Source organism: Ochlerotatus camptorhynchus, unplaced genomic scaffold, assembly GCF_037179485.1.
Source record: "Ochlerotatus camptorhynchus isolate MF236.1 unplaced genomic scaffold, CSIRO-AGI_Acam_v1.1 ptg000858l, whole genome shotgun sequence".
Taxonomy (NCBI): domain Eukaryota; kingdom Metazoa; phylum Arthropoda; class Insecta; order Diptera; family Culicidae; genus Ochlerotatus; species Ochlerotatus camptorhynchus.
In genome coordinates, this window is record NW_027041317.1 from 155,061 (window position 1) to 176,816 (window position 21,756).

Sequence of the window (21,756 nt, forward strand, 5' to 3'; positions counted from 1 at the left end):
ATTTAACGCTATCTGCGTTGTTTGATTTTTTCTCCCGGTCCAGAAATTTGTGGCATCGCGAGTGATAATTTTAATTTTAGTTTATTTACGCGTTTACTCCCAACTATTTTTGAAAAAATTAAGTGTTTTCGAACGAAAGTATACCATAAGTGCTTCTGAACGTGTTTCGCAGTTGGGTGTGCTGAAATTCGTGCATCCCCGTTTGATTTTGGAAATCCGTATCACAAAATTGCCCACCGATTCATTTTTTTGCCGTTCGACGACGACGGGTGTGCTTTCGCAAGAGTAACGTTTATTGGATCCGTTTCTTTGCACGGGAGTGTTTTTTTGTAACTAGCGTAAGTGTGCCTGCGATTTGCATCGAGTGACGGACATTGTGAGTAAGCTGAAGGATGTCTCGCTGGATACGCCCAAGACTGGACGGGCGGTAGCTGGTGGCCGTGAACGGTTCCTGGGGAAAGCACTAGATGCGAACCTCCTCCCAGATCACCATGGCAATACAGGAAGTATCACAACAAAGGTAATTGCTATTAGATATTTTGAAAACAGTGACAGATAGCGGACATGTGGATAGTGGAGGTGCCGGGCAAAGGTGTTTATCCTAGACAAATGGTAAGTTACAAATTCTCTGTTGTCGTTGTCGTAGGCGCCGTCGTAGTCGCTGTCGTAATCGCCGTCGTAGTCGTAGGCAGTACCGTTGGTATATTTAAAATTAAACATCAACCGCTGAAAATATGAATTATCGCGTATTTCTATTGTTCATTACATTCCAAGTGAAATTCGAGAACGTAATTTCATTTGCATAGCTTGTTTAACCAGGTCGTTTCTTTTTCTTTTTTCTGGGTTGAGTTTGAAGTGGGCGCAACGACCGTTTGAGGGCAGTGGCTTTTGACGCGGGTTTCTTTGAATTTAGATGGTGCCCACGCGGACTGTCGGGGCCTTTCGATAAAGAAAGTTTGCTCTATCAGATGCTGGTGTTATATTTCGTGGGTGTGTTTTTGATGGTTGAAGGGTTTGTGTTTGGAGCTGTCGTTTACGGATGGTTGTTCCGCTTGTTTCAAATATTAACCCAGAAATAGCCTGGCTTTTGATTCAAATGCCAAAAGTTCATCCAAAGACACCAGGAGCATAAATTAAATTTTATAGCAATTATGCTCCCAACGAAAACATATAAATACTATTATTCAATTGTAACTGGAAGCGTTTGGTACGGGAGGTCCACGCTTTTTTCCTTTCCCTTGATCTCAGGTTGTGAAGTGGTTTCAGATATTCATTTCTGACATCACTTGACTCCTTGAAATCCTCTCTGCGGCACATGCTGCGCAGTTGGCCTGCCGTTGACAAAAAAAAAATGACGGATTCGTGAAGCCGTCATTTTCCAGGATGCTTTCAAAGTATTGGCTGCGTTAGTGTGAGATTAGATTAGATTAGCTTAGATAACGCATCGGAACAAACCTATTATTGATTTGTATACGGTGAAATCATTGATATTATAGATCTTTTCTGATCGATAGAACGGAAATGGGTGATTACGACGAAGTAGCGCTCTACCCTATTAGATGCTAGATGGAAACTTCTTTTATCGATATGTGTGCTGAAAATACCTGGGCCGATTCAAGGAGAAAGTCGACGAAGAGAATCTTGTCAGTGTTACTTAGGACCTAATGCAATGTTCAGCTTGACTTGTTTCGTTTAGCTGCAGCAATGTAAACAAAAAATCTATGAAGAGAATCGAACATTACAAGTAGGCCCTTTTGAACGACTTTCAGAACCTAGCACTGAAAAAAACTCGACGGTACCACTATTTATGCTAGGAGATAAGCATTGCAAGTCCCTCCTACTTGAAGAATTATGCAATCGAACGGCTTGCTATGCCTCGCCCCCCTCCCCCCTCAGCAAGAAACTGGGGTTGTATAAACCGTTCTATAGTATAATTTTCCAAGTAGGAGGGACTTTCATAGTTTATCTAAAAGCATAAATAGAGGTGATAATTTCAGTGCTTAGTATAGAAAACTGTAAGGGGCTGTCCATAAACTACGTAGACAGTTTATGGGGGGGGGGGGCATACAAATTTTAATTTTTTTTTGTATGGACAATAGTCTACGCAGGGGGAGGGGGTCAATAATCTCAAAAAACTGTCCACGTAGTTTATGAACAGGCCCTAATCTGTATAGGAAAATCCTTTTTATCATCACAGAAACACCCCGTTTCCGTTTTCTTATGCAAAATAATGAATGTGCGTTCACAAAACGCACGAAATCTTAAAAAAACCATATTTAGAATTTTTTAATTCAATCAATAGATTAAGATGTACCGAGAATTAAATGGAGGGATTTCAAGCTGAAATGTTTTGATCGCGAAAATCAAATGATCAATACCGAAATTTCGCATAAATGTCCAATCCGTTTTGTGTGGTGTGCTGCTGATTTTCAGTGTTGCCCAATGATTAGGGAGCTTTCATAAATAACGTAGTAGTTGAGGGAGGAGAAGGAGGAAGAAGGAGAAGTTGGGAAGTTTTCGAAGGGACGTATCAGCTTTTGTAAACAACGCATTTGATCGTCGATTTGGCGTAACTGATAGCTCACCCACGCATTCTAACACTACCATCAGATACAGGAAATTTCCCCAACCTGATATAGTGGTGTTAGCATATGGAGCGAGCTATCAGTTATGCCAAACCGACGATAAAATGCGTTGTTTACAAAAACTGATATGTCCTTTCAAAAAAGTAATCGAGATTTGTTGTTATCATTCAGACAAGGAGCGCTTGCAACATCGAGGCGACGCCGCTACCAGCAGCCAGTGATTGCGACGGGAACAACGCGCAAAGTTCGAGGTGCAAAACTCGAACGCTGCGCGCTTGACAAGAACCGCCTTCCTACTGCTGCTGCTGCTGCTGCTCCCTTCTTACCGTCCGAAGTAGGATTGGGCGATCTTTAATTGATCTTTGGAAGATCAATCTTTTTCATCCCGATTACCGATTTTTCGGATCGGTTCTTTGTCGACGAAAAGATCGAAAAAAATCGGTTTTGCTTTCAGAATAATACATTTTGATTGATTAATCATTAATGATTCAAAACTGAAAAACTGAATTAACACACACATTGAGAGTGAGCAAGTGTGACGTTCATTTCCTCTTTGTTTTCGTTTGCTCGTTGCTTTGCGCGCATTTTATTCAAAGAAGCGGGTGATTTAATTTAATATTATAAAGGAAATAATTTCCAACGTACCAACGGGTACCAACATAAACAAGCGTATTAAAAAAAATCAAAAGATCGATCTAACAAAGATCGATTTTTTGATACCGATTTAATCAGTGGATCGATTATAGAGCCAAATATAAGATCGATCCATCAAGATCGATCTTTCTCTGAAGATCGCCCAATCCTAGTCCGAAGCGAAAATGAGTTGAGGCACATTAGCAGCGCTGTTTTATAGCTTTTCAGATTCAAGCAGCACGATGTGCAACCAAATGGTACTCGATTATCACGACTGGGTTTGGGGAGAACGATTATTTCATGAAAACAGTGATAAATTATCACTTTTTATTTGCACATTTTTAAAACAGTTTTTTTTATGAAAAATTGAATGAACGTTTTTTATAACAGCTTACGAGAGTTATTTTCTATTGATTGGTGTACTTGGATTTTTATTTTATCTATAAATGACAAAGTTATAAGCGTTCAAAACCTTACACCTTTTCGTGACGGTCGCAATTTTAGATTTTCGATTTACCCCCAGCCAGAGCTGGTTAATGTCATTTTCAATGAAAGATCTCACGCGATATTTACAGAGATACTTCTGTCACTATCATTGGTAGAGAAAACGATGATAGAGATTTTCTTCAAAATCTCATAGAATTTTTTGTCATGACAGAACATGACAGTGTTGTAGTCATCGTAATTACTAGCTCATTTAATGCTATTAAAGTTACTTGTACCGAGGAAATCTTAATAATATATTCACTCTACCGATTACATACGGTTGTGTTTGCTTAAACTCATCTAAATCAGTTAGAAATGTTGATGTCAAAACCGCATAAGAATTATTCTCATGAGTTCTTGATCATTGAAAATTGACAAGAAAGCTAATGATAGGTAGTTTCGTCTCGTGATAGTTAGAGGACCTGTTTTCTCATTGTCACATGACGGCCGTGATATTTACCAGCTCTGTCTTCAGCACCTTCCCGTAAGACGTAGTCTACGTCAAAAAACAAAAATAAACGACGATCTGGACTAATCTGCGCGTTTTCGCTTATTATTTTGTTTATTAGGAAAGCGCTCCGACCAAATCATCGGCCGAAGTGAATTCATTGGCGTTTCAATGGCGTTTCAATGCGTTAGACCGAGTTTAGAAGGCCGAGTTTAGAATGCCGAGTTTAGAAGGCCGAGTTTGGCGTCAAGAAGCAGTTTTAGACTTTTGACAATTTCACAACGATTGGTTTCTCTTTATCAAATCTTACGGTACCTAAGGGAAGTTAAATAAATTTGGAAGCCATCAGTAATAAAAACATTCCGTTTGATGCTAAACTGCGCTAGATTAAGAAAGACTAAGTGCGGGTTGTGTTTAACAGGCCGGAAATGGGGTAGTTAACCCTACTGAGGATCCTAGAGTTAATTCGTTCGTAATATGTTTGAGGGAAATTATTGTATTTGCACTATTTTTTTAGTCTTGTGACCGAAGATCAGTATTTTGATTTGGGGTTACTTTGATAATGCTTGATGAATGCGTGATGCTCAAACAATTTAGCTCAAGAAATATGAAACTTTGAAAACATCATAAGCAATAAGAAGACAACATTGAATTTGTGATAGCTATATCGGAAATACATTTCATAAGAAATACGATATCAAGGGAAATACCCTAACCTATAGAAAGGAACCAATATTTTCAACTTCAGAGAGTACATTAAATCATTATATTCTACTATCAAAGTTACCCGCATTATCAAAGATACCCCGTTTTGCGGTAACCAGTCTTGTAAGCGGTCACGGTAGTCGACAAATTTTCTGTGATAATCGACTGCTTTTGCCTCCGACACTTGCAAAACAAGCTATCATAGTACAGTATTAAACTCAAATGTCATACGACAGGCTCTGTCATATGACACTATCGCCGAAGACCGTCACGAATGTATGTATTTTAGTTTTTCTCATTATAAGAGCTGTTGATGTTGTGCTTGTGTGAATTCTGAAAATAACATGCAATACTGTCTTAGGAATAACATTTCTGATCAGAAATGGTTTAATTTACACCAAATTGAGCAATTAGAACGAAATCACTCATGTCGTATGATAGTTATTTGATAATTTTCTTTTTGCTCGAATGTTATTCTATCGGTTGTGTTGTGTGAGAGAGACGACGGTAGAGCATGAGTATACGAATAAAAACAGACTGTCGCGCTCGACAACAAAGTGAGTGTAGTAAAAAACGTCAACTGTTTCAACCCCTGGCGGTAACCATACAGCTTTAACCAAATTTTTTGAAGAATTGTGTTTAAAAAAACATTCAAAGTTTCATCCAAATTTAAAATACTCATTATTTGGCCATTTTTATCTATTTCGAGTGAAACTGCTCTATACTATATATGTATTTGCGGTAATGTAGCATAACTGGTATGTTGCTAGCATAGATGTCACTTCGCCGAATATCAATATATCTCATAAAATTCCTTATAGTTTTGATTAATGCTCGTTAATTTCGCATTTGGATAAAATTCTCCAGGGAAAGTGGCATTCGAAACACAATACAAAAGAGATTATTATTCACTTACCTTATAAGCATGTGGGTTTCTGTCAATCTCTGATTCCGTATTTTCGCAAAGAGACTCTGCTTCACTAAGCCACCCTTGAAACTTAAAGAAATCGTTAATACTACAAGGTTTCTGAATTATATTTTATTTTACCTGATCTAATGTCCTATCAAATGACTGTAATGAATGAACCGCAGCATGAAGCATCTTGCCTCTTGAAACAACTGCGTTATTGAGATTATTATACCTGAAATCAATTAGTTAATTGTAACACACTGATCATTTCAAACAAAAACGTCTTACACTCAGGCAATATTCACATTCACCAACAAAACGCCAACGTACCTCAAATTTACTGATTCTGTCATTCGCTTGATGCGCGATGTGTCATCCGATGGATACACCGCAATTAACTTTTGCGTCAGTTGATTGAAAAGTTCAATGTGGTGTTTGTACTGGTGAAGCTCGGCATGAAACGATTTTTGATCTTTTTGTTGAACTTCCAACACATCTGCTGTAGAAGCAACAACTCCCATCCGTTCGGATCGGGATTCCATTCGGCTTAACCAATTCTCTATTTCAATTCGTTTTGCTTCATATCTGAAAATTATAATGTATATATCTTATATTTTGATACAAAAAGAATGGGAAGGATAAGAAGTCCACTGACATCGAAACATTGGTCTAAATTTGGGTGACATTAACCTTTCTTATGCATTAGGACAAATTTACTCAGTGTTTTCAGGCCTAAAATTACCCTAATGCACTAGGAAGGTTAACCAGACATTTATGAAATCATCTCAACAGCACTTATAAAATTTAATCGGTGATACTCTAAAACGCTGTCCAGACTGGAGAGTTATAACATGTTATAACGGTTGTCAAATAATTGCAACACAGAAACCACCATCAAGATAGCGCTATAACATGTTATAACTCTGTAGTCTGAACGTACTATAAGGAAGCCTTAGCGTGAAACTTCAAAGGCACAAATGTCAGCTTCCACAAAACATACAAATTCGAAATTGCTACTCTCTGTTTGTAGTAGCACAGCAAACAAGGAGTCCTTAAGTATGCACCATAAATCTTTTTTTTTTTAATTCTGTATTTAAGAGATTTTTAGCCGAAGGCTAGTTCATCTCTATAAATCAAAAATCAAAACTTCGTTTTTCAAGAGTTTGCCAACTGGAGTCAAACCCTTCGTCTGTGTTTAAAAAAACTTACGATGTCCCATATCACAGCGAAGGTTCAACGGATTTTTGAAATTTCAAATGTGTTATAAAGTATGTACTTTAAGTTAAAATTATCAAAATTAATTTTTTTGTGGCAGATCTTCCTTTGCTTTCTTTTGTAAAGATGTTCAAGAATACAAGGTCTTCAAAACTATGGATAGTGTATCACAAAATGTACACACATGATCTGGCCTGCCCAAGCTTTCTAAACTTGCTTTTTTAAATTGGTTGTATATATGTTCTATGAGCATGTTTCAAGCTGCATTTTGATTATTTCTCATTCATTCTGGGCTAAAATTCTCAATGATGATGTACAATATCAGACAAGAATGATATAATTGAGAGATCCAGAGTCCACATGCGGCTTGCGGGGTGCACGTTGGGCAGCGCAGCATTAGACGGTACTTGTTGGAAACAGCAAACCGCGGGGCACACAGGCTGCTCATGTTAGAGAGCGAGTTGACAACTGCAATGTCAAATCGGGGAGAATCGGAAATAAACAAGAACTGGCAGCTGGTAGGAACTGTCAACGGCAGAAAAAGTAGCAAGGGGTCAACTAGTGAAAGTCGTGTTCTCCTCTTTATTAAAATCATAAAATCAGTTCCGAGGAAGTTTCTGTTGCAGGAAGAAAAACTAATCGTAGGTAAACAAACAAAAATGAATTTATCTAAATAAAATTATATTTGTAGCTTTGATCTACTTACACCGGAGTTGATTCAAAGAGGTTTTTTTATTCGCAATCCGAACAAAATCAAAGGATTTTCGGATAACCTCAAAAATGGAAGATCCGACGGAGAAGAACTGCATGCTTTGCGAGGCACCAGATGATATCGATGATATGGTGCAGTGCGGTCAGTGTGAGCTATGGGCGCATTACAGCTGCGCTGGTGTCAATGTTGAAATCAGCAAGAAACCCTGGAATTGCCCGGGCATTTAGAACCAGCTTAAAATCCAAAGTCGAAGTCGAAATCGAAGTCCAAGGGCGGATCCAAAAGCGTGAAAAGTATTGTCTCGGCAATTGAACAGCTAGAAGAAGAACAAGCAGCGAAGGAGAAGGAACTGGAGCATGAAAGGGAGCTTCGCGAAAAACGGCTAGTGATGGAAAAGGCCCCGAGGAAGAAGCGCTTGAAACTGGAGATAGAAATACGCGAGAAGGAGCTTCGACAGGAACAAGAGCTACGAGAGCAGCAGTTGATGCAGGAAAGGGAAATGATGGAGCGTCGTCTAGCTGCTGAAGCAGAGTTTCTGCGAAAGCAGCATGCTTTACATAAGCAGTTCCAGAACTTAAAAAGGAAGACTGCAAATCAGTGGACCGACAAGGATGGTGCTGTGGATGGTGACTTTGAAAAAGCTAAGCAATCGCAGTTCCCAACGGAGGACAAAGTGAAGAATTGGCTGCAAGATTGGATAGAGAAAGATGATCGCCGAGGAGCGTATCCGAAGATACCGTTATGAGGGAAGTTAAGCCATCGGCCAAGAAGAAGTTGTCGAAGATTGAGAGATTGAGAGCTTTGTTGGAAGAAGAAAGAAGTGCCGAAGAAGAATACGAGGAAGATGAAGAAGAAGATCAAGATGAAATATGCATCCGAAGTCTACCAAGGCCATGCCTGCCGAGACAGAGGGAACAAAGGCCACACGGGCCGGGGCAGCGGTTAACGCAGGACCAATTTGCTGCACGCCAAGTAATGTCAAAGCAGCTTCCGATCTTCGAGGGTGAGCCCAAGATTTGGCTGTTGTGTATCAGCAGTTTTGACATCACGACCAAAGCTTGTGGGTTTACAAACCTGGACAACCTAGGAGACTCCAGGACTGCCTGCAAGAAGAGGCCGTCGAGGCCGTCAGAAGCCGATCGATCTTGCCGGAGTCAGTTCCGGAAGTGATAAGCGATCTCCGAAATTTGTTTGAAAAACCGGAGAAACTCTTGAAAGCGCTTCTTATGAAGGTTAAAGATACCCCGTTCCTAAAGCCGAAATTTGGATACCTTTATCCACTTCGGTATTATTGTAAAGCAATTGGGCGATCATTTGGAGACAGCTGGGTTGGCGGATCACCTGCATAACCCAATGTTGGTCCAGGACCTGGTGGACAATCTGCTTCCAAGCTATAAGCAGGACTGGGTGCGGTTCAAAAGGTGCTCTCACGGCACTCCTCTGCGAATGTTTACTGACTTCATGACCGGCGTTGTGTCGGACGTATCCGAGGTGGCTGAGTACTCGGCGTTGGATCTGAATGAATCATCGTTTCCACTGAACAAAAACGCGAAGAAGAAGGAGTTTGTGCACGTGCATTCTGCTCCATCCAAGGTGGATCCGTCGCTGGGAGACAAAGCTGCCAAGCCATGTTGGATATGCAAAAGGTCGGACCACAAGGTAAAGTTTTGCGACGACATCAAGAAGCTGAGTGTCACAGACCGGATGAAGGTAGTCGAAAAGCATAAGCTGTGCATCTTCTTCTTTTTCTTCGCATTTCAAGCTTATTGCATATCGCATATTAGCTTATTGCGTGCTCTCAACATAGTGTTCTAGATGCACTTCCACAGTTATTAATTGAGAGCTTTCGATGCCTGTACCATTTTTGCATTGGTATAATTGTGTGGCAAGTCCAATCATACTTCTATGCCCAGGGAAGTCGAGAAATTTTCCAACCCGAAAAATTCCTAGACCGGACCGGGAATCGAACCCAGCCACCTCCAGCATGATCTTGCTTTGTAGCTGCACCTTTACCGACTGAGCTAAGGGAGGTCCCACATAAGCTGTGCGTATTATGTTTGAATAACCACGGTAAGAATCACTGTAGTTTCAAGTTGCGCTGCAGTATTAAAGATTGCCAGTAGTATCATCACCTGTTGTTTCATGAGATGGTACAGGCTTTGAAAGTGCAGTGTAATGCGCACAGTCAGAACCGGTCGGTCATTTTTCGCATGATGCCCGTAACGTTTTCGGTGGGAGACCAGTCAGTGGACACGCTGGCAATCTTAGACGAAGGTTCGTCTGTAACGCTGATCGAGGAGAACGTCGCAAATCAACTCCAAGCGAAGGGGATGCCAGAACCGTTAATCGTGTCATGGACAGGCAATATGAAGAGGCAGGAGGATGCATCAAGACGGGTTAATTTGACGTTGTCAGTGAGAGGCTCCAACGAAAAACATCTTCTACTTGGAGTTCGCACAGTACCCAAACTGAAGCTCTCGAAACAGGAAGTGCGGTTCCAGGAGATCACGAAACGATATTCCCATCTGCGTGGTCTACCGATAGCGGATGTGGGTTTCGAATAACCGAAGATCTTGATCGGCCTGGACAACATACTGCGAACGACCACTATTCGCGGGGGCGACCGGGCTGCTATGGCGGAAGGACGAGAGGGACTTTCCCGACAGCTACGGGATGGCAAAGTGACGATTGTTGGCACTGGAACGGCACATGGCGCAGAAACAACCACTTCGAGAAAACGTGCAGCAACGAATACAGGAGTACCAGCTACCGTGTGGTATCTTCCGTTGAACGTTGCGGAAAATCCACGCAATCCCGGAAAAGTGCATCTTGTGTGGGACGCCGCAGCAGCTATCCGAGGTGTATCACTTAACTCGGAACATGTTGGTATCTCTCCTGACGGTCTTCTGTCGCTTTCGGGAACGACGCTATGCTTTCGGTGGCGACATCAAAATATGCAACGGTTGCTATGCTTCCTCAAACTTGTATCTGTAGCTGTTCCGCACTCCGTTTAGGCACTTTCTACTTCCTATAAGTCCTATAAGTTCTTCGTCCATTTTATGTTTTAGACGGTTTCGACGGATATTCTCAGTTTTTTGGCAATCTTACGTACAGAGTAAGATTCTTCAGACATCAAAAGCTTGATACATTTCTTCTCTATCGGTAGGTTTGCAGCACCATTTCTGGTTCTGGATCTTAGCAAATCTTCAACGGTATGGTGCTCTCCAATTTTTTTTGATGATTTGATATACAGTAGACTCCGATCTTTTCCCAATGTTCCCAATAGAGAGATATAAGATAGTCGCTCTGAGTAGTATTTTTGAATAATGAAAACTCGGGTTTCGGTCATCAATTCGTCCCATGTTCCGAAATCAAACTGCTTTGACAAAAAAAAATATCTGTGTTTTGTCAACAAACCTTTGTACACGGAAAAATAAATCCATTTAATTGGCGAAACCGTTAGCTTACTATCGTCACATTTCGATGCCCGTTTTATGAAATGTCTTAGTCTCATCATCAGTTAGGGGCTGTCCATAAACTACGTAGACAGTTTAGGGGGAGGGGGGGGGGGGTTGACAATTATCCACGGTCCATACAAATTTTAAATTTTTTGTATGGGCAATTGTCTACGCAGGGGGAGGGGGGGGGTCAAGAATCCCAAAAAACTGTCTACGTAGTTTATGAACAGGCCCTTACAACAGAGACGCAAGTCGGTCCCATTAACGTTTTTGTCAAAATTGATTTTTTTTTTCAATGGAAATGGTAGTTAATCAGCAATATTTTCATTATGCTGGATGAACTCAACAACCCTGTTCTGGAAAAGTTTAAAACAGCCAAACAGGTTGTCCCATTACATAAAAATGAATGGTGCGATGCAAACTTAAAACGCGTTTTTCTCGACTTGCTGCTTTGTGCTATGGGACGAACTTACCATGAAAGGCAGTACCCTTCAACCATCTACTTAGAGAGGAAATCTCCATTCAAGTGTGAGACGGCAATTTCTACATCCTTTGCTGCAATCATCTGCAAAAAGATTAATGTCGCACAATCGTAAAACACGTCGTAAAATAAAAGGAGCCTTAATACACGTCCCTGGGGCACTTCAATGTTATTCCCCACGGAACTGGAAACAGAATCATTACCATTGTATCAGCTGTACGAGTTTTTCGAAGAAACAAGCTTTTGCTCAACTAATTGATTAGTACAAAGTTTTCAAATGGAAAATCCACGTTTCTCTCATCAAGATGCGAAAGAACCTGTTTCGAATATTTGCCCCAGTATTTGAATTTTACGAAATCCTCGTTATTATTGATATTATCTAATACATTAATCACTAAGGTCTCATGATCGGTTATTTTAAAATCAGTATTCGTAACTGAACAAATAGAATCAAAATTGGAATAAACGCGGTCAATTAAAGTTCTACTGTGCCTGGAAATACGCGTATCTACCATTTGTTCAAAATTGAAAAAAAAACAGTTAAACGCATCAAATGGTTCGAATTATGGTTATCACGCCAAAATTATCTAGTGTTTATTTATCTAATAAAAATTGTATGGTTATTTTGCTTTACGACGTGTTCGAAGTATCATCCAAACCATTTGTGGAAAAGTTCTATTATTTGGGTTATCGTTCGTTTATGGTATTTGTTTATTAGGGTACCCATCAACACTTGCGCGATCTTTCTTACACACTTTCATCCACTCTTTCTTCAAATCCTTGTCGTTTTTGAAGACCTTCTCTGTTTTCCGGAGCTTGCCTTTCATAATCGCCCAGATTTTTTCTCTTGGGTGAAGTTCTGGCGAGTTTGGCGGTTTTGCCTCTTTTGGCACAAACACAACAGCGGCCAAAACAGAGTGTCACTTTCGTGGGACCGGAGGAAGGACAGCAGGTGCTTCTGGAGGCATGCTTCTTTGTAGAATTTGCCGCACCCATGGATCGCCTGCCACACTAAGTACTTCTTGGCAAATATGTCGATCTTCTTCTTCCGGAACTTCTCCAAAACATCCAAGCGGGACTTGCTGACGAAAACCTCCAGGCCGGGGATCTGCTTGGCGTTCGCTTTAATGTACGTTTCGTCGTACGATGCATTTCGGCTGCACCAACCACTCCCGGGTACAGCTTCCAGGCGCGGGATTTGGCCATCGTATTATGTTTATCGGTTCGGTTAGGCGCCTTCCTTACCTTGAAGACATGAAGTCCGGCCCGCTTCATTGTCTGCTGGATGAACCAGACGGAAGAAATTACCTTCATGGCCACGTCCCGAGTCGAAAGGCTCGGATTGCGCTTGAAGTAATCCCCCTAATAAAAATAACCATAAGAAAGAGCTTAACGACGTGTTCGGAATATCATCCAAACTATTTGTGGGATAGTTCGACCATACGGGTTACCGTTCGTTTATGGTATTTGTTTATATGGGCCCTCTCCTTCCTTGCGAACCGGACACGGTCGTCTTAACTTTTCTTCTGCTGCCACCTCGCCGATGGGTCGTCTAGGTCTCCTTGAACCATTTTACCACATGGGACACGGTTGAATTGTCGATTCCAAACTGTTTCGCGATCCATCTGTGGGACTGGCCTGGATTATCCAAGATCGCTCCCATATTTTTTGTTGAAGCATTCTTGCTTGAAAACCATCTCGATAATCACTTGACAGATTGTGACGAGATTTTGCACACGTAAACATTACAATCTAAACTAGTTTTACTGAAAAATTTCATCAATTATTACACATGCAAAAGTTATACACAAAGTGTATAATGATAATGGTATGAAAGTGTTGCATTTTTTTTTTTTGAGTACAATCTTTATATCGAATATACGTATTACCCGTGAAAACGAACTCGTCTAATTAAACGGTCATTTTACTATGTTAAATTAGATGAGGTATGCCTTCCCGCTGATAGCATGTATATTTTGTGAATATTCTTAAGAAAATTAGCTCAAATTCTTAATGCTATTGCACGAATTTATTCGATTGGGTCCAAGCATTCATATTGTGGGCTTGGTTTACTCGTACCATGTTCTTAAATGATAGCCTCGATGGTTTAGTGAAGCTGTCCGATAATCTGATGGAAATTTGATTTTTTTTAAATTTTGTGAATATCTATATGTAAAAAAAAGGAGTTTCTGTTTGTCTGTCTGACCCCTATAGACTCAGAAACTACTGAACCGATCGGCGTGAAAATTTGTATGTAGAGGTTTTTTGGATTCTTATGGATGGTTCAAGACCCCTCTCCCCTCTATAAGGGGGGCTCCCATACGAAAAAAAAAAACAGAAAATTCTGCATAACTATTCTATTAATTTATCGTTCATTTAGTTGCAAGCGTTGCAACTAAATTGCTACTTTTTATATAAATTAACTTAAATTATTGATAGTATTAAACGAATCTCTTTGCTTGTGTTTCAGTTATCACCATGCGGGCTTGGTTTACTCTTATCATGTTCTAAGATGTTAGGCTCGATGGTTTAGTGAGACAATGACAATTAAACTTCACAATTTTGTGAACACATTTATATAAATGATGAATGTTAGTGCACGCATTTCTTCCCTACGGTAGTGACCATTAGCCAATCAAAATTTCTATTGCCAATGGTTCATCTTCTCGTTCGGTTGACATCGCATACGACCTTACGAAAAACGTCGGTTCGTCGATGGTTTGTCGCGAGAGACTTCCATGAGAACACTCTGGAATGTCGGAAGGAGAATGCAAAACGCGTCATCACCGATAAATGAAGACAAGGAGTACTCGGACAGATGGATTTTCAGCTTCGCGCGGAAAGTTTGCCCGGATTCAGTACCGGTTCAAACCAACGTTCGTGACCGTCCGTCAGGTAGTAACGAAATAGATTCCCCGTTTTCGATGGTGCAATTCTCACTTGCTCTCCTTTCATGTAACAACTCAGCTCCAGGAATGGATAGAATCAAGTTCAACTTGCTTAAAAATCTCCCATATGTCGCGAAGAGACGCTTGTTTGATTTATTCAATCAATTTCTGGAGCACAACATTGTTCCGGATTGACTGGAGGCAAGTAAGAGTTATCGCCATTCGAAAACCTGGTAAACCCGCGTCGGATTATAACTCGTACCGTCCCATCGCGATGCTGTCCTGTATACGGAAATTGTTGGAGAAAATGATTCTTTTTCGTCTAGACAAATGGGTCGAGTCGAATGGTTTACTTTAAGATACGCAGTTTGGATTTTGGAGAGGCAAAGGAACGAGCGACTGTCTTGCGTTGCTTTCAACAGAAATTCAACTGGCCTATGCGCAAAAACAGCAAATGGGTTCAGTTTTCTTGGACATTAAGGGGGCTTTTGATTCTGTTTGTATCGACGCCCTTCGGATAAACTCCACGATAGTGGGCTTTCACCAATTATGAACAACTATTTGAGCAACTTGTTGTCTGAGAAATATATGAGCTTCTCTCATGGAAACTCAACAACTTCACGAATTAGTTACATGGGTCTCCCCCAGGGCTCATGTTTAAGCCCTCTTCTTTATAATTTTTATGTAAAAGACATTGATGGTTGTCTTGATGAAAATTACTCGCTAAGGCAGCTTGCAGATGACGGGGTTGTGTCCGTTATAGGGCCAAGTGCACCGGACCTGCAAGATACCTTAAACAATTTGTCTACTTGGGCTATGAAGCTAGGTATCGAATTCTTTCCGGAGAAAACTGAGTTGGTTGTTTTTTCTAGGAAACTGCACAGTTACAGCTTCAACTAAAGGGTAGAACAATCACTCAAAGTATATCTTTCAAGTATTTAGGTGTCTGGTTCGATTCCAAAAGCACGTGGGGAAAACATATTGCGAATGTGAAACAAAAATGCAAACAAAGAATCAATTTTCTTCGTACAATTATCGGAACTTGGTGGGGAGCACACCCGGAAAATCTGATCAGGTTGGATCGAACAACCATCTTGTCGGTTCTAGAGTACGGTAGCTTCTGCTTTCAATCCGCTGCGAAAACACATATCTTGAAGCTGCAACGGGTTCAATACCATTGCCTCCGAATCGCGCTTGGCTGTATGCACTCGACGCATACGATGAGCCTCGAAGTACTCGCGGGTGTTCCCCCACTGCCAGATCGTTTCGCGGAACTGTCCATCCGGTTTCTTATCCGTTGTGAAGTAATGAACCCATTGGTAATAGAAAACTTTGAGAAGCTGCTCGACAGAAATCCTCAAACAAGATTCATGAGTCTCTATTACGAGTACATGACGCTGGAGATTGGCCCTTCTTCCTTCAATTCCTCTCGTGTTTGCCTCCAAGACTTTTATAGTTCCTCTGTAAATTTTGATCCGACCATGTTGCAAGAAATCCGTGGAATACCAGATCACCAGGTCGATGGTTGTTCCCTTAATTTTTGCAAACAAGTACCACCATGTCAGTAACAATAAGAGTTTTTTCACAGATGGGTCAACTATAAACGCTTCCACTGGATTTGGAGTATTCAACGAATTTCATAGCGCCTCATATCAATTGCAAAACCCTGTTCCGTATACGTTGCGGAACTAGCAGCCATATTCTACGCAGTAGAGCAAATTGCCTCACTACCATCTGATCACTATTTTATTTTTACTGATAGCTTTAGCTCGTTGGAGGCTATTCGATCAATGAGGCCGATGAAGCACTCCTCGTATTTCCTGACCGAAATCCGAGCTAAATTGAGTACTTTATCTAACTGCTCCTATACTATAACCTTAGTTTGGGTCCCATTTCATTGCTCAATTCCGGGCAATGCGAAAGCGGACTTGCTAGCTAAGGTGGGCGCTACGGAAGGCGATATTTTTGATCGACAAATCGCCTTTACGGATTTTTTTCAATTACCCGTCAGCACGTCCTCACCAACTGGCAACAAAAATGGAATGAGAGTGATCTGGGAAGATGGTTACATTCTATTCTCCCACAGGTATCGAACAAGCCATGGTTCAAAGGATTGGACATGAGCCGTGACTTTATACGTGTCATGTCAAGGCTCATGTCTAATCACTACTCGTTAGACTCGCATTTCTTCCGAATCGGGCTCGCAGGCAGCAATTTGTGCGCTTGTGGTAGTGGCTACGTGCCACGTGCCACGACCACGTGCTTTGGTCATGCACCCTACATTGTGTTGCTAGATCCGAGTTATCCGCATCCCTCAGGGCCCGAGGAAAACAACCTATGCGGCCGGTTAGAGACATCTTGGCGAGCCGAGATCTCGAATATTTTAATTTAATTTATGTATTTTTAAAACGGATTGATCTGAGGATTTAGTAGTTAGTGTCATATTGTGTTCTCTCAAGTTGCTAGGTCTCCATCGGTGTACCCCCATGTTTGTCTTTTTCTCCAGTATGTCGCTTAGTTCTAGATCAAGAGCACATTGCTCTAAAAAACCTTGTGTTCTCAATCCCTACCCTGCCACCCGTTTGTTACAATTTATTACCCCTAACCTCGAGATAGCCGCGAGTAATAGGTCCCGCTTTACTAACGTTAGTTTTAAGTAATTTTGTAACGCAAACGATGAATATCGGCTCCGCAAAGCTACGGCAAATGAGCCTGAAAAAATAAACGCATTAAAAAAAAAAAGATTATTTACAATACCATGTACAAAAATGGTGTTAAACATTGTTCCCTGAGTAATGCTTCAATGAAAACAACAATGAAAGCTTGTCACGCAAATAGAAGGAGCACTGTTGAGCACTTTCTGAAATATTTCAATAGTATAATTCCCTTGCAAGCCCAAATAAATCTATCTGTGCGTAAAAATAAATAAAATAAGAGTGATTTGCGGAAAAACCCGCCAGTATCGCACCCAACGTCAGTGCCTATACGTAAGCGTACTACAACGCGACTTTCAAACCTGTAAAAAAAAAAATCTACCTTGTTCAACTCTTATTCCTCTTCGATCCTTGTTTGGACCCTACCCGAGGTAATCCTTCTTGGATATCGATTTGGAAAATTCCTCTTCGATCCTTCAGATTCTTATAGTAATCTGCTTGGAAGTCGATTTGGATAAAAAATTTACTGCCGCCATGGCGCCTAAACGCAAAAGAAAGGGGCAAACTCTTGACCCTCCTTCTGAAGAAATTAATTTGGGTAATCAATTTGATTTGCTCACGGATGATGAGAATGATCCATCATCCAAGAAAAATTCTAGTAAACTTTCCCGGCTTAATGCCAAGAAGGAAAAGATTCCCTCTATTGTGATAACCACTTCCGATTTCCATGCTCTTCGCATGGAACTTTTGAATTTCGTGAAAGTTCAGTTTTCACTACAAATTGGACGTCGGGGTGAATGCCGTGTATTGGCTGAAACCTTGGACGGATTTAAATGTCTTCTCAAGTATCTTACTGAGAAGAAGCACAAATTTTTTACTTACGACACCAAAACTGAACGTGTGTTCAAGGTTGTCATGAAAGGACTGCCCAGTGGTGAATCCCTGGATCAGATCAAAGATGAACTGGCAAAATTACTTGGAGTTGTGCCACTCCAAGTAATCAAAATGAAAATGAAATCCCGTCCTGGTGATTCGCGCAACGGGATTTCTAATGATTTTTATTTAGTTCACTTCAAGTCTAGTGAACTAAACAACCTTAAGGCCTTAGAAAAAGCTAGCCTTATGCTCCATGTCCGAGTGAAGTGGGAACACTTCAGGAAGACTGGAGGAAATTTCCAAAACCTCACCCAGTGCCGTAAGTGCCAGGGATGGGGTCACGGAACTAAAAATTGCTACATGCCAGCTAAATGCATGAATTGTGGTGATTCCTCTCACGCAAAGGACGACTGTCCTGTGAAGGAAGATCCTAAGAAATTTAAATGTTCAAATTGTGGTGAAAACCACAAATCCAATTTTTGGGAATGTAAGACTCGCAAAGCGATCCTACAATCTCGTTTTAACCGTCAGGTAGGAAGCGCTTCACGTTTCCGACCAGGTACACATTCCTCTGCTGTTAACAACGGTCAGCGAGGAACAAATTCTACATTCGTACCCGTAGGTACAAATATCACCCCTGCTTCAAATGTTTCATCTGTACCTATTCTCCTCGCTGCTAACAATGTTCAGCGAGTTAATGGAGCTACCTATACTGCTATTGCAACGGGTAGAAATCAAAATACTAACCAACGTTCTAACGGAAATTTTGACAATTTTGACTTAGGAAGCATTACTGCCCCTAAAATGGAATTTTTACAGAATTCATTAATTGATATGATTTCTGATATGCTTAAATCTAACTCCATGTTTGATGCTATTCAAACTGGAGTAAAATTTGCAAATAATATTGTCATGACTTTAAAATTCAGTAATGGATTTTAAAGCATTGAATATTGTAAATTGGAATGCTCGATCTCTTAAAGATAATGAAGACGAGCTATTTAACTTTTTGAGAGTTCATAACGTGCATATTGCCGTTATAACTGAAACGTTCCTTAAACCTGACCATAAGGTTAAGAAGGACGCAAATTACTTGATTTATAGAAATGATCGTCTTGATGGACCCTGTGGTGGCGTTGCCATCATTATTCATAGACGAATCAAACATAAAATTCTTTCTTCATTTGAAACCAAAGTTTTTGAAACTTTGGGAGTTTCTGTTGAAACAAAATTTGGACAACTTACGTTTATAACTGCCTATTTGCCATTCCAATGCGTAGGCCAGCAAAATAATTTTCTCAAGGGTGACCTTCAGAAACTTACCCGTCATAGGTCTAAATTCTTCATTATTGGTGATTTTAATGCAAAACACCGCTCATGGAATAATGCTCAAAGCAATTCCAATGGTAATATTCTGTTTGATGATTGTTCTGCAGGTTATTACACTATTCAATATCCAAACAGCCCAACATGCTTTTCTTCTGCAAGAAATCCCTCCACTATTGATTTGGTCTTAACTGATTCATGTCAACTTTGTAGCCAACTGGTTACCCATGCTGACTTCGGTTCTGATCACCTTCCAGTAACTTTTGAAATATCCCAAGAAATAATTTCTAATCCCAACAGTTCTACTTTCAATTACCATAGAGCTGATTGGGAGCAGTATCGAACATTTATGGAATATAACTTGATCCGTCTTAAAAATGTCCGTAGGAGACAATTTCAAAGAACACGCGATCCTGCCATGAAAGTTATCTGGCGGGATTTACAAAAACAAATTAAAAAACGATTCTCTACCCTGAGGAACAAAACTTTTGAAAATAATGTTTCTAAATTAGACCCGAGTTCCAAACCCTTTTGGAAACTCACAAAAATTTTGAAAAAACCTCAAAAGCCTATTCCAGCGCTTAAAGAAGGTGGTAAAATTTTGATCACAAATTTGGAAAAGCTCAGAAACTTGCTAAGCAATTCGAGAGTTCCCATAATTTCAGTTTGGGTCTTACTAGTCCTATTGAGAATCAGGTTGCTCGGGATTTTCTGAATATTTTCTCTCGGGAAAATATTTTTGATGATTCCTGGGGGACTGATTTGGACGAAGTAAGGTCTATAACTAAAAAGTTTCAAAATATGAAAGCTCCAGGTAATGATGGAATTTTCTATATCCTTATCAAAAAACTCCCAGAGAGTACCTTGTCTTTCTTGGTAAAATTATTTAACAGATGTTTCCATTTGGCATACTTTCCTGATAAATGGAAAAATGCAAAAGTTGTTCCAATTTTGAAGCCGGATAAAAATCCAGCTGAAGCTTCTAGCTACCGCCCAATAAGTTTGCTTTCTTCAATAAGTAAACTTTTTGAAAAGATAATTTTGAATAGAATGATGCTTCACATCAATACGAACTAAATTTTTGCAAATGAGCAGTTTGGATTTCGCCATGGACATTCAACTACTTATCAACTCTTAAGAGTTAACAATTTAATTCGTTCAAACAAATCTGAAGGCCACTCAACTGGAGTTGCTCTTCTAGACATAGAAAAAGCATTCGACAGTGTTTGGCATGAAGGTTTGATTGCTAAATTGAAAAAGTTTAATTTTCCACTTTATAAAGGGTGATACGGTCAAAATTTGGTCAATATCAACTTGACGTATTTCTTTCAATTTTGCATTTAAAAAACCTGAACACCCCTCATTTTGAAGGTGTGTGTGTGTAGAATGTTGCTCCTATTTTGATTTTGGAATTCACTTTTCAGTTGTCAAAATGCCGTCCAAGCAAGAAGAGCAGCGTATCAAAATTCTGCTCGCGCATCGCGAAAATCCGAGCTACTCGCACGCAAAGTTGGCAAAATCGCTAAAAGTTGCCAAATCAACCGTTACAAATGTAATTAAAGTGATTGGGGAACGTTTGTCGACAGCCAGGAAGCTGCTGAGACGACAAAGAGAGTTGCCGGTAGTTTCAAGCGAAACCCTAACCTCACTCTCCGAGATGCTGCAAATAAGCTGGGTGTATCGTCTACAACCGTGCATCGAGCCAAAAAACGAGCTGGACTATCGACTTACAAGAAGTGACTCCAAATCGCGAAGATAAACAAAATACGACGGCCAAAGCGCGATCCCGGAGGCTGTACACGACGATGCTGACGAAGTTTGACTGCGTGGTAATGGACGACGAAACCTACGTCAAAGCCGACTACAAGCAGCTTCCGGGACAGGAGCTTTATACGGCAAAAGGAAGGGGAAAGGTAGCAGATGTTTTCAAGCACATGAAACTGTCAAAGTTCGCAAAGAAATATCTGGTTTGGCAAGTCATCTGTACCTGTGGCTTGAAAATCAGCATTTTCATAGCTTCCGGGACTGTCAACCAAGAAATTTACGTGAAAGAGTGTTTGAATAAACGTCTGCTGCCTTTCCTGAAGAAACACGGTTGTTCCGTACTGTTTTGGCCGGATTTGGCATCTTGCCATTACGGTAAAAAGGCCATGGAGTGGTACGCCGCCAACAACGTGCAGGTGGTTCCCAAGGACAAGAACCCTCCCAACACGCCAGAGCTCCGCCCAATTGAGAAATACTGGGCTATTGTCAAGCGGAACCTAAAGAAGACCAAAAAAACTGCTAAGGGCGAGCAGCAGTTCAAGGCAAACTGGCTTTCTGCGGCGAAGAAGGTGGACAAGGTGGCTGTACAAAATCTGATGGCAGGGGTCAAGCGTG

General features: G+C 40.6%; 1 protein-coding gene across 1 annotated transcript in view; it reads right to left on the minus strand.

Moving 5' to 3' along the window:
- Positions 1 to 21,756, minus strand: part of LOC135715340 (dystrophin-like) — a 197,541-nt gene that overhangs the window by 155,054 nt on the left and 20,731 nt on the right. Inside the window, exons 3-5 of the mRNA XM_065238661.1 lie at positions 6,098 to 6,352; positions 5,906 to 5,999; positions 5,774 to 5,854 (exon numbers count right to left, since the gene is read on the minus strand). Of these exons, the coding sequence (XP_065094733.1) occupies positions 5,774 to 5,854; positions 5,906 to 5,999; positions 6,098 to 6,352 (430 nt within the window). The remainder of the gene's footprint in view (positions 1 to 5,773; positions 5,855 to 5,905; positions 6,000 to 6,097; positions 6,353 to 21,756) is intronic.